This window comes from Strix aluco, chromosome 18 (assembly GCF_031877795.1).
Source record: "Strix aluco isolate bStrAlu1 chromosome 18, bStrAlu1.hap1, whole genome shotgun sequence".
Taxonomy (NCBI): Eukaryota; Metazoa; Chordata; class Aves; order Strigiformes; family Strigidae; genus Strix; species Strix aluco.
In genome coordinates this window covers 124,936-138,183 of record NC_133948.1, presented here as the reverse complement: position 1 = coordinate 138,183, position 13,248 = coordinate 124,936, and the positions used below count along the sequence as shown (strand labels likewise).

Genomic DNA, 13,248 nt, shown 5'->3' with positions numbered 1-13,248 from the left:
GCTTTGTATTAGCCAGAGATGACTGTCAAAGGTAAGACCCTGTAGATACAGTTTATCTAGGATATTGTCACACAGCAACAATCAAAATTATGTTCCTGATTCTGCTATTTGTATCAGAGATAATGCAGTGGCCACTAGCCTTTTTCTAGCTCTGTACTAGTATGCATACTGAGGAACACAGCTCACTACATGTCATGAAAATTTTTAGGCATGAAAATTGGTGGTGTTGGGCTGAGGAAGGCTGTGAAGTTGGTGTGAAACGTTTTTGATGGGAAGACAGCCCTTCCAGTGCTTACATGCTGATCTGATACTAGACAGCTTGATGGGTTTATTTGGTTTCCAGGCCATTTTTTAAAGAGAATGCCCAGCTTCTATGGAGTTTTGCTTGTAGGTGGTGTATTTTTCTTTGCTCCTGTAAGATGCTGAACTGAGTAAAAAGAGAGTCAATTCAGAACTTGGCAATAATACTTTCTCCTTCTATGGCTGAAAACAGTCCACTGGTGCAACACATTGAACAGTGTTATTTTGAAGCACCACTGCAGCCCCTGGAAAAGATCTCGAGTAAGTCCTTTTCTTCCCTGTCCTTCACCAATGTTCTTCAATGAGAAATATCCTCCCGAGTCATCAAATACTCCAGAAATGCCACTAACTCCTTTCATCAATGTGCTCATCTGTCTGCTGCACATCACAAGACCTCTTTTCTGTGCTTTCTTACTTACTCTCCATTAACTGGCTGTCTCTGTCCTATTTTATTTAATGTCTATTTCTGCTTAAATATGGAAAAGTTCTTGAATCAAGAACCAGGAACCCTACGTTCGTGACAAATGTGCTGAACTCCCGCGTATTAATTTTGCCTCATTTATCCTGATTTATATTGCTTACAGTGAAAGAATTTCAACATAAAAGTGGAAAGTGTATAGGCTCTACCCTAGAAAGCCTATAACCTGCTAAGTAAAAGCATCTTCCAGAAGAACTGAGTTGTGGTTTGAACCTTCTCACAAAGGAGACAGACATTAGAGCTTTTCTTGCTATGCCCCAGGTAACTTAGTTCTTAATCTCTTGGTTTAAACAACTCCGTCCCCATTAACCAGTGAGTAAGAGACACCACTCAACTTTATATGCATCCTAGTTGAGCTGATGATTAAGGAACGTGTCTGTTTAAGGAACATATCTATCAGGTTATTCCCTACCTATTTCCACAGCAGGTATAGATGGGCATAAAAACTTAGCTGGTTAGTCCTGCAAAGGCAGAAGATGTGCATGTAACTTCCTGATGCATAACATTAGGCAGTTAAATGTTACAGGCTGAAAAGAGCCTGCAGAGCCTGAACATCTCTGAACATAGGTTCGTATTTGGTTCCTAAATTCTGAAGTTCTGATTTAAGTTTCATTCTGAGTTCTATCCATAGTTATGGAAGACTTCTCTAGAAGGCAAGGAAATGAAAGTGAATCTGCCATGGCTTCAGCTGGTATTGTAACCACTGACAGTTCAGCTTCTGAATTCAAATAAAAACTCTAAATTACTCAACAGCTTATGCTTGCTGGGAATCTTTAGTGACTACATAACTTTCATTAGCGCAAAACTCAGAAATGTGTATAACAGAATCAGGCTTGTGGGTGAGGATAAAAACCATAATGTTCCAGAGACTCCTACAGACATTCATTGGTGCTTCTGTACTTCTGGCTTGGATCAATTTTTTTACTATCTCCACCTCTTCATTTAAGTAATCTCTACTCTTTCTCTGTCATGCCAAATTACAGATTGGATATATGATATGGACTTCAGGTGAGAGCTAGGTTGAAGAAGTTATTCTAATAATGGTGCCTGTAGATCCAGGGTACTGACTACAGGATAAACCAAAGCTTGTTAGATATCCATGATTCTGTCATTCTTCATTGTATGACAGAAAGTTTCCTAATTTTGTGTCAACTGGTTAAAGTAACACTGGGTATATAGACTACATTAGCAGCAATGAGATATTACTTACCTGCAGTAGTTATGCTCTCCAAGCCCTCCCTCTCCATTGGGATATTTCAGAGTATTATAAGGATGCTCAAAGGTCTCATTCCAAAAAAGACAAGGTTTCCCTGCATATAGGGAGGTCTGGTTTTGAGTGCCACGATAGTCAGCCCCATTTGCTGTATAACATTCTGGGAAGAAATGGAAATGGAAAAAGAGAAAGAATGTATGTAGGTTTAGCATTCAGCTGTTCTTCCCTTGCCCTCCACCCCATCCCCAAGAGACCATGTTTCCTTTCACTAACATGTTTCCTGCATTGTTTAGGCTACTAAAGATGCTGTCTAGGATTTAAGTTTTCTCTTAGAGACAAACATCTATTAAAGAGATCATGATTTCATTACTTTACTAAACAATGTATTAGACAGCTAGGTCTGAAAAGTGGTTAATACTATTAACACATTTTCTGAATAAGCATACTACATTTTTTACTGTTTTCCCTGTGTTTTACTCATTAGGCTGAATCTGTAACTTGTTAATTTTCCAAAAATGAAATCAGATGATGTTATCAGTCTGCCACTTATCAGCATACTACCCAAAATCTCATGCCAGTTTAACTAAAGTTTTGAATATCTGTACTTTATTAAATGAAGCTTTTGTAGGCATGGATCTTGCAAACATTTATATCCTGACTTAGAAAAATTCTTAGGCATTATTTTCTCTGGCCTAAATAGCCTTAGAAAGGGACCTCCTTTGGTAGAGTATAATCATGATACTGTGATTTGCTACTAAAGCATTTATGCCTTCAGATTAAAACTTACAGGTCAGTATTCTTCTGCCTTGCTCATATTTTCTCCCATTTATGTTTGTTTTCCTAGCTTCCTAATACTCAACAAATTAGAAATCAAAGCAGAGAATGATTTCTCTAGTCATTAAATACACTATCGTGTTCTCAGCTGAACTACAAATCTCATGCTGCCTGGCTTTGGTGTGTCTTATTAATGACATATTCTGATCAAATAAATATTCATATGCCTGAACAATTTTAATTTCAGTAAAAATGCAAAACATTTTTTATTAAATTATGCACTGTGAGGGAGACAGAGCACAGGAACAGTTTGCCCAGAGAGGCTGTGGAATCTCTGTCCTTCAGGATATTCAAAAGCCATCTGGACATGGTCCTGGGCAACCTGCTTTAGGTGACTGTGCTTGAGCAGAGGGGTTAAACAAGATGACCTCCAGAGGCCACTTCCAACCTCAACCATTCTGTGATTCTGTGATCATCTTTCAGAAATAGGCATTAAAATTAGTGTAGCATAAATAAGTTCATCCTGTTTATAATTAATACTTGGTAGCATTTAACATCCATGCATTTATTTTAATATAGTATTAAAATACAACAGTCCATGACAGAATTAAAACTGCTGCATTACACTGGTGTAAACATTTTTTTGTACTGAGTAGCATTACTGGGGAAAGTCACAAAGCTTCCTACTAACTGCAGACTGCACAACCTTCTATTTATCTGATAGCATACTCTGTGGAAACCAGTAACAGCTGCAGAGATGTTCTGCTGCCCTGAGGGAACGGGAGAGTGCTCTGAAGTGCAGTATGGGGATCTCAGGTGTCCCTCATGAGGTGTACCTTACAAAACAAGGCTAGAAAGACCAGTGTGGCTGCAGTTGGATGAAGGGAAAAAAACACTCCCAGCTTCATCCTGATAGTAACAGTACACCTTTTTTGTATTTAGAAATACTGTGGGAGAAGGGAAAAGGTATTATCAAAACCATGCTTTTGAAACGAGTTTAGTCTGGGCCCACAAATATCAGAATGGTGCAATTATAATGATTATTTCAGTTTTATTACACAGCAGATGAAAGCTGATGTTTTTGTGCCTTCACTGTGCGTCTTCATGCCTAGGCAAGTTAGGATTTCTGTTAAATGGAATTTTGTTGCTGAAGGCACACAGAAGAGGTGTGTGCACAGCCATCAATGTGTACTGCTATAATCTGTGGACAGAAAGCTATCTAATTTAACAAAAACAAGCTTCAAGTCAGTACTCCTCCTTACTGTAATTTACCTGACTGCCTTAGACATGCAGGTGAGCTAAACACATTTACTTGAAAATGCAGATCTGAGTTTCCAGTATACCGGCCACCACAGATATTTGCATAAACATATGAAAAAAAAACCCAAAACAACACTTTAAAGTCACCCCAGTGTTTCAACTTTCTTCAATACCTCTCTTGCTTTGCAGTTAATGTAAAAGTTTTTCTATGTCATAGCTGAAAAATATAACCTGATGAGTTTGGCAGAAGAGAGAGGAAAAGATAATCAAACTGGATAAACAAAATGACATACAGTATAAAGAAGTAGTTGTGAGAAGTGATAAACACATCCAGAAAAGATCTCTACTTCAGCTTAGTGCTATTACTTTTTTTTTGCTTCTTACTTCTAAATGAGAAGCTGTATGTAGTAACATCTACTCAGAAATGCAAGGAATGCTACAATACCTGAATGTAATCTGGCACAGAGACTAAACTTAAATTAACATCAGCCCATTTTAGGATCTCCTAAGACTGGGCCATGCTTTAACTTGCAGTAGCAACTGCCTTTCATTTTCAAGTCTTTTTTTTTTTTAAAAAAGTTTTCTTCAAACTTCATTGCACTAGTACTTTAAGGACATTGCACAAAAGGAAGAGACAGAGCTCTCTTCATCCCTCTTAGCTGTAGTTTTTTGTTCCCAAGACAATAGGTAGCTGTAACAGTGCCTCTTGTGTTCTTTTGCACTACCAAGACATTTGCGAAAAATGTGCCAGCTGAGTTGTAGTGAAGCTCCCCTGTCTTTGTTAGCATCTAGATGTAGAAGGGGAAGGCAGGAAGATACCACATAAAATCATTGATTATCCCAGAAAAACTGAAATTAAAAACTTTAAATTATGGATTTTAGCAGCTGTTACCAAATGAAATACATACCTTTTTGTGTTACAGAGAATTTGCTAGCAAATTTTCATTTTGTTAATGATTAATAGTAATTTTGCCATAGCACTGGAGTTTTTCAACTTTTCGAGTAAATATTGGCATTTAAAAATCAGGTTCTCAGTCATTCTTTTACCTTGAACAATCAGCTTTGAGATCTCCTGAGATAGATTTTGTAGTTTTCTATAAAATTCCTAGTAACATGGATATAGATCTCTCAGCATATTCAATATCTTAGCAGTAAACTGCTGAATTCTTCTATTTATCACACAGCCATTTTACCATATTTTGCTGCAAAACAGCCAAGACACTACTTTAGCAATCTCACTATGAAATTAGTATTCCCAGTGTGTTGAAGGTACAAAGTGAATGTTTCATCTGCAGACAGACCACTATCCTCTCCATTTCAAATCCACAGGCTGCACTTAGGACTTTTGTCTTTAAGAGATTCCGGAGAAGAGGAGGTTAGAACCTCCATCCTTCTTTTCATCTTGCGCCACTGGTGCAATAGTTCTGCGAAAAGGATGAGCTTGAAAAAGGTCAGCCAGATTTGTCTGCACAAAACTAACTCAGAAGAGGTCATCCAAATAAAACAGTCAGAAAAGAGTGAACACTATTGGTAAAACTCTTGGGCTTACTCAAATTACCTGATTTCTCCGTGGTAGATTATGATCACGTAGAAGGGAGGGGAAAAGAAAAAAAACTACCAACAACCACCTCTCCTTGACTGTTCTGGCACCCACTGGATCCAAATACCTTTTGTTGGTTGATACTTCCATGTTACTTTAGGCTACAAAGCCCTTCACTTGGAATCTAACATCAGAACAGCGACTCAAGGAAATTAATAACAGTTCTAACAGCAAGCCTTATTCCTTAAAGTTTTGTAAGACTATGGTATACTATGACAGAACTTGCACAGTATCCAAGTCCTCTCCGGGTGACAAAGACAGCAAGGGAAGAAAAGGCACTTTGTGGAGGCTAAAGCTGACAGCTTCCTAGAAGGCATCAGCATGCCACTGTCCTTGATAGATTTGTCACACGGTTTCTGTTCATGCACCCAGACTTCAGTTTAAACTATCCTGTCAACCATAAACGTATATTAAATCACTAGGGCTTTAGACAGGACACAGAGAAAGCGGTGACCATTCACATCTTGAAGTCTCCAACCTCCTTATATTTCTAAGATCTTAGTCATCTGGGTTTCAGACATAGTCTGAAGTACAGGCTTGTGGCAAATCCATTATTAAAATCAATACCTGTGATTATTTCACTCTATCAACTGCCTAATGACCCCGCTGCTTCTACTGTTTCGTAGGGATGTCTGCAAACAGAATTAATCAGAAATTGAACCACTGCAGTGGTTCTACTTATGAAAAGCTGATAGGTTCCAACAGGTCCTGTTCAGGATGTTTATGAGCCTTAGTGAGAAAACATGGACAGCACTGTGTTGTCAGGGCTGTTTTGTTTTCAAAACATCAGGTGCCACGGTTGACGCAAAAATAACTTTTTTTTTGAATGAATGAATACTGAGACTAGATACGTATGTATTGAGTGACAACTGCTAGAAAGAAAAAGCAGGAAAATGAGCCTGGGGATGGTTGTCCACTATGAGTGAATGTTCAGTGTGTGATACAGGTTCACAATTAGTTTTATTAGAGCCAGATCAACATTTGGAAGATCAAACAGCAGCTGTAGTAGAAATTTTTTCCATCTGTCTCGGTTTCTTCTTCGATGTAGGGACCTTACAATGATCATTTATGCCTTTGTTACTTTGGGACTGTATGGCTGCCTGCACTCCACATGGGCGCCACTTTAGGATCATTTGAAAAATTAAGGTAGTGCAGAATAGAGCAGCCTGACTTTTTTACTGAATGAAGCACATTGATGATAAAACACTAACATTTCCGAGTCTACATTGGCTTCCAATGATTCTCATACTGGTTTTAATCTCTGAAGTCCTTAATGGCAAGAGGCCCAGCTACCTGAGAAACTCTCATTTCGTGCCACGTTACCGCACACAGAAATAATACACACATTTGAATTTCATCTGCAGTCTTTTCTGTACAAATGAGATGAAAAACAAAGCAAACAGCTATTTACTTCTCAAACACGCTTTCTTTTCTGGCTGACAGGTGGGAAATCTTATAAATCTTCTGAGCATTTTTCAAAGTCTGTACTCTCTCAAAGACATATATTTAGTGACATTACAAATTGCAGACTGAAGAGATGGAGGTTTCAGGATGGTTTAGACTTCTTAGAGTACTCTTCTAAGTTTGGGGCATGTATGTAGCTTTTGAGAATGAAAATTCAGGATTACAAACTTGTTACTGTTTCACTGAAAAAAGTTACTTGCTTTATTTAAGTTCTGGAAGTTACTTGGAGTGCTAACTAGTGGCCATAGAGATTAAAGGTTGACAACAATTATCAACCAGAAACTAGCCTACCCAGGCCAGAAATTATCCTACCGGCTAATGCCCAACAAGAATTAAGGTTTTCTTTTAAAAATCTGCAGATGAATGAAATGTAAATGAAGGTGGCTGCTATTTAAATCTTGGGTTTCATTACAGTGGTGTGATAGCCAGAACATTAAATGCTCTGTTAAGGCTAGAGCAAGAAATAAAGGTTCTTCGAATTTACATGCTGTAACTGCTTTCTCAATTCTTACTTGTTTTTCTTACAGCCTTTCAGAAGAGTCAGAAAAATGCTTAAGCAGAATACAAGGATATGGAACCAAAGGTGCCAGGTCCAATAATGACTAGCTGTCAGTTACTTGATGCATGTGCTTGCATAGTGTTCTAAGAAGAGTTTTAAGTCATTTCCATTCTACCTAAACTGTTCTCCTAGTTCTCGCTAGAGATTGCAATTTAAGCACTCCTCCTTAAATGAAAGCACTGTATCTAGGTGCAGATGGCAACAGTTACAGGCACTAACCAGATGCTGCAGTCTCTAATTTGATTGAAAGGGTATAATTAGACAGCAGAAACACTTCAATGAGAGAGTAATGCACAGAGGAAAGGACAGAAACCACTTAACTGATGCCAAGATACCCCAGCAGTAACAGAGGCAGGGGCCCACGGATGGAAGGGGCAGAACACCAAATTACCTTCTTCAGATGAGAACATTTTTGTTTCCCTATGGATGTGAATAGGGATTCTATTATCATAGGTTGCCACAGTTCTTCATGTGGGAACACTGATTAAAAACAGAAGAAGCTTCAGGAGATCAAAGAGACAAATATGGCTTCTGTGGTCATTATTAAAAATATTTTTAGCAGTGCAATGGTTTTCTTTGAAGATGCAATTTTATCGATTGAACCAAAAGTTCATTTGCATACTGTTATATGATTGGTCAGGGAAAAAAAATCTCATTTGATATTATGATGCAAAATAAATGCTTTTGGGAAGTATAAGGCTATTTTAGACCTATCCAAGTGAAAAATTAGTGTAGTATTTTTACATTTCAATGCTTTACTATTCCAATTAATACTAATATAACAGAAGCCTTTATCAAAACTATCAGGCTTCGGTGCCTATACAGTAACAGTAAAAAAAACCCACAACAGTTGATACAAACTGAAGAAAAAACCTCAGGAAAGAATGATCTTTCTTTAAAATTGCAATTTTCAAAATTGCTAGAAAATAACTCCCCATTTGATAAATCTGCCAGCTAAATTCTGATGTGATGCTATGAGAACACTCGGTTAGCTGATTATTTCTCCCCTGCAATGTAGAGGCACTCTGCATATAGTTTAAAAATCATCTCTCTCATTCCACATATCCACACAGACACACACAGACAAACAGACATAGACATATGATTTTTTAAGTCCTGAAATGCAATCATTTTTGTTGGTCATAACTAGAGTCTTTCTTAGTGTTGGTCCAAACCAGAGAGTAGCCACAGTGAATACTCATCTGACATTTGAGCAAACCTTGACTTAAGCATCTGTCTGTCCTGGAAGAATGTACATTCTTGGGAATGTACAGACATGCAGAGTTCCATACCTGTGCTCCCTGGCAGTGTGTGAGTTGTTATATATGTGAACTCGCTATTCTTGTGAAACTGTGATTACTAACCTTCAATATAATCACTTTTCCTTTCTTATTGGAAAAAAAAAAAAGAAAAAAAAAAGAAAAAAAAAAAGGTAAGTGCTATTTGACTGGCCAGACCCTTTCTGGAATATGTTGGAACCAGGCAAATTAGGATATGAGCATGACAGGCAGTGACCATTATTTGTAATGCTTAAAGGTATGTATTTTGTACCTTTTTTCTTTTTATTCATACAATACAAACATGCTATATTAGCCACAGCTTTGCAGCTGCTGGCTGGTCCTCAGCTGCAAGATGCAAACACACTTGCTTGTCTTGTGATTCTTTATCACTGGAAGTAAGAATGCATGATGTGGCCCTGTAAGAATTTCTGTTCCTTAATACACCCATTTGTTTTCTTTCTTTGTGAAGTTTTAAAACTGTTGTTCCATTGTCAAGCGTGGCAGACCGAATCCCTTTTGAAATTTTATCAGGATGGGCCATAGACACTTGTGTGGATGGAGGGAGTGGTCAGTTGCACAACCATTATGGTGAGATATGACAAAGAATGCAAATTTTGCAGCTGGCAGCATGTAATCCCTGCCTCCCTCCCACTTCTTTGGCTCCATCCCCCTGCCTAAATCCATTCACATAACTCTGGATTTTAAGTTATGCTCTATGCATGTACAAGCACGATATGCTGAAGTGTCTATTTCATTTTCTATCTGCCTGGTTAGAAATGCTTTTTTGAGTATTTTCATGAGGATTTCTTAATGCATATCAAGTAGAACTGCTTCTCTGAATCAGCAAGACATAGGCAGAAAAAGATGACAAGAGATACAAGGTTTGTGGGAGAAGACTGAGACAGCGGCTCAAAGGAAAGACTCAGCTGGGAAGAAAACAAAGGACATGGTGACCCAGTATTGCTAAATGGAAAAATAAAAAACAGCGAAGGGAAAAAAGAGACTGATAATCATATACATTTCTGATGGGGAAATTAAATGAACACTATAAACACAGAAACTAAAAGTGAGAACTTATTGCACTGAGTATATAAAATAACATTTGTTCACTGAAACTAACATTTGCTGAAGGCACTTAATCTCTTTGGCCTTGTAATACAAAACTCACCAAATCTAGACAGTCCTTTAATGTTAGGCAATCTATTCACCCATCTCTTATTTCTGGTTAACTTGAGAAATGGAGTATGACTGAAGTCTGAACGCTGCAAATGTCAGTGTTTGGATTAATAGAAACTGTTAGACACCACACAGCAAAGCAGAAACATTCTGTGAAAAGTAGCACAGTACTATGTACAAAAATGATTATTAACTCTAATTTCTGACAATTTGAGTCATTTTTCTTAAGGTAATTTCAGAAATTAAAGTTTCCTATTTTAGCAAATGATGGTGTGACGCAGTCTGTATTTTGACTGCATTTTACAATAAACTTATTAAGACATGCATTCAATAAAAAAGGAATAGGCATTAAAATCATACGATATGACAAACTGCCTTACAGAAGAAATATTAATGTTTGTCACTTCAGAATTCTGCTAGCTTCAAGTGCAACCTGACCCAGCTGATCCCATTTCGGTCCTGTGGGATTAAGGGTCAAGAAGAAGATTCTGATGTATGGTTTGTGCAGATTAGCAACTCTGCAGATTTTGTACATGCCATACAAATTATAGGTCCTTGTTGAAGTGTAGATTTGCACTGTTTCCAGGTTCTTTAGCAGAAGACACACAGGTGGCAGTGCTTTCTAGATCCATTCTCCTTTGCTACCCCTTCACTCAGAGACATTATGTATCCTCCCCCCACCCCCCGCCCACTGCCCCAGCAACTTGTGCTCAGGCATTTCTGTCCCCTTTACTGGCTGCCAGTGCATGCAATTAGAAGCTGGCTAGAGGATGGAAGTGCAGGTGCATAAACAGGTAGAATCCTCTCAATAGCCTATGAACCAAACATTCACACTGGGATATATCCTTCACCTGCTGTCGTGTAACCTGCTGTGAGGGACACGCTCACGTATGGAGCGTTCTGTCTGCAGTTCTGATCAGAAACCTTACAAGAAGACATTCTTCGTCTTAAACAAAGGAAGGACTACCTACTGTGCACCAAACATGTCCTAATGGTACTGGGAACAGACTGTTAGACATAGTCTAGATATGTCCCTGTCTAGGCAGCTCTCTACACACTTATCTGAAAATACTCTCACGTTTTACTCACTTCAGGCAACTTCTGAGAAGCTGTAAACTTTACCTTCTGAGTTCTCATTCTGGTAAAAGGCTTTTTTTTCCCCCCAAGAAAGTCTATGTTAAGTATTTTCCAAATCTAATTAAGTGCATCTACATAAACTTGATGAGCAAGTATCTGTTCATGGCAAAACGAAGTAGAGCAAATTCTACGTTATAAAGAACAACAACGATTAGAATATGCAAAATGTATCCAGGAGGACCATGCATCTGATGGCTGTGACACTGTGATCATCTGGAACAGCCACTCCAGATCTTGCGAAGCAGGACCAACGTTTATGAAAGGAGAACAGTAGTACTTGAAATCATCAGTAACAACGGAGACAAGGACAAAAGGGTGCAGAGAAAGTGGTTTTTAAGTGAAAAATCACACAGGTAGTGAAACTTCAGGCTTCCCAGATTCCATGGCCAAACAAGAACCTGAACGGTCAGAGGAGTCCGTGCTTGACAGGGAGCTGGCGCAGCATGCTGCAGACAGGCGAGACAGCCACTCTTCAAGCTCCGGCTCTGCAGCCCCAATTCTGCCCTGCTGCGCCCTGCTGCCACTGGTTATTTCATTTCCCAGTGCGTAAGTGTACCCACGCCCCACACACCCCTCTCCCTGCAGATGCCTCTGTTCTGCAGATCTAGCTACCAAGCCACTTTTCTAGCGAAATGTGCTGTTCTTCCTCCTCTTACCTCACGCTTTCACACTGTTTTCCGAGCTCCTAGCTCAGCGAGCGCTAGGAGATTCTCAAATACCCACACGCTGCAAAGTGCGCACGAAAATACCCCGTGCCTGTTCGCACGAGCAGCTTCGAGGCGCGCACCGACCTGGCGAGCAGGAAGGGACGTCGTCGCGACCTCGAAGAGGTGCTGCCGAGCGGCGGAGCCCTCCCGCGGGCGGCTGCGCGCCAGCTGCAAGTCTGCGGAGCTCGGGGAGAGGCAGCCCAGCTCCTCGCCGCTCAGCCCTGCGAGGAGATCGCGGAGCAGCCTCGGACGCGCCCCCCTCCCGGCTCCCCGCGACGCATCACTCACCGGAGAGCGCGGGCTCGCGGCAGCAGCTCAGCGCCAGCCCTGAGAAGGCCACGACGGCGGCGAGGGCGGGGGGCTCCATGGCAGCGGCCGCCGGGCCGCACCGCGCTCGCAGGCGGCAGCCCCGGCGCTCCGGGGACCGGGGTGGTCGCGGCCGGCCGGGAGGAGCGCGAAGTGCGGGAAGCGGAGGCCCTACAGCATGTGTCCTGTAACTGCGCCCCGGCGAGGTGCCGAGTGGCAGATGAAGGATCCTATTACCAGCCATGTGACAGGAAAGGATAGAGACCGACATCCCAACCTGCTGCCGCGCCGGACCGCAGAGCTGCCGCTTCTACGTCTGACACCGACAGGTTTGGGCTGGCGGTGCCGGCTCCGGGGCCAGCACGGGCGCTCGGCGGAGCCCTCCTCACCGGCGAGGCCGCCCCGCCGTCAGCGCGGCAGCGGCCCAGCGACACTTCCCCCCCCCCCCCCCCGCCCCCGTCGCACTTCTCCGCCCCAGGAGCGACCCGTGTCTCGCTCTCGTCACCCCCCGCTGCCCTCTCGCACCCAGGCCTCCGCCCTGGCCGCGGAAGAGGCCGAGCAGCGGCCCCTCAGCCCCGCGGCCTAGCCGCCCTCACGGCCCCGCGCGCGCCCTCCGCCCGGCGGGGTCCCGCAGGGGTGTGTGGCGGCAGGTGGGCGCGCGCAGGTGCAGCGCGTCCCTCCTCCCTTGAGGGGGGGTGGGGGCAGACAGGGAAACGGTACGAACTTCGTGCTAGTCCGGCGCGGCTCCCGCCCGCGCGCAGCCGCTCTGCACGGGCGCGGTGGGGCCGCGCGCGCCCGAGCAGCCCCTCTGCGGGACCCGCCGCGGCCCGGGGCGTCGCTCCGCACCCGCGCGAAGGCGCCCCCGGCCCGGCCGCGGCGACTGGGCGGGCGCAGCCCTGTGGGAGCGGCCCGCGCGCCGGGCGGCAGCACCTGGGGCACCCCCGCGCGCGGCGGGGCTGGCGGGCGCGGCTCGCGCGCCCACGGGGCAGAGACC

General features: G+C 42.4%; 1 protein-coding gene across 6 annotated transcripts in view; it reads right to left on the bottom strand.

Moving 5' to 3' along the window:
- The window catches only part of KREMEN1 (kringle containing transmembrane protein 1), a 37,303-nt gene extending 24,292 nt beyond the window's left edge, over nucleotides 1-13,011 (bottom strand). For 5 of the 6 annotated variants that reach the window (XM_074844223.1, XM_074844219.1, XM_074844222.1 and 2 more), the window contains exons 1-2: nucleotides 12,237-12,578; nucleotides 1,989-2,151 (exon numbers count right to left, since the gene is read on the bottom strand). In XM_074844223.1, the coding sequence (XP_074700324.1) occupies nucleotides 1,989-2,151; nucleotides 12,237-12,525 (452 nt within the window). In that variant the 5' untranslated portion in view covers nucleotides 12,526-12,578. Of the gene's footprint in view, nucleotides 1-1,988; nucleotides 2,152-12,236; nucleotides 12,579-12,978 lie in introns of those variants that run through there. The other variant, XM_074844226.1, reaches the window with a different exon arrangement.
- Nucleotides 13,012-13,248: the final 237 nt, after the last annotated feature.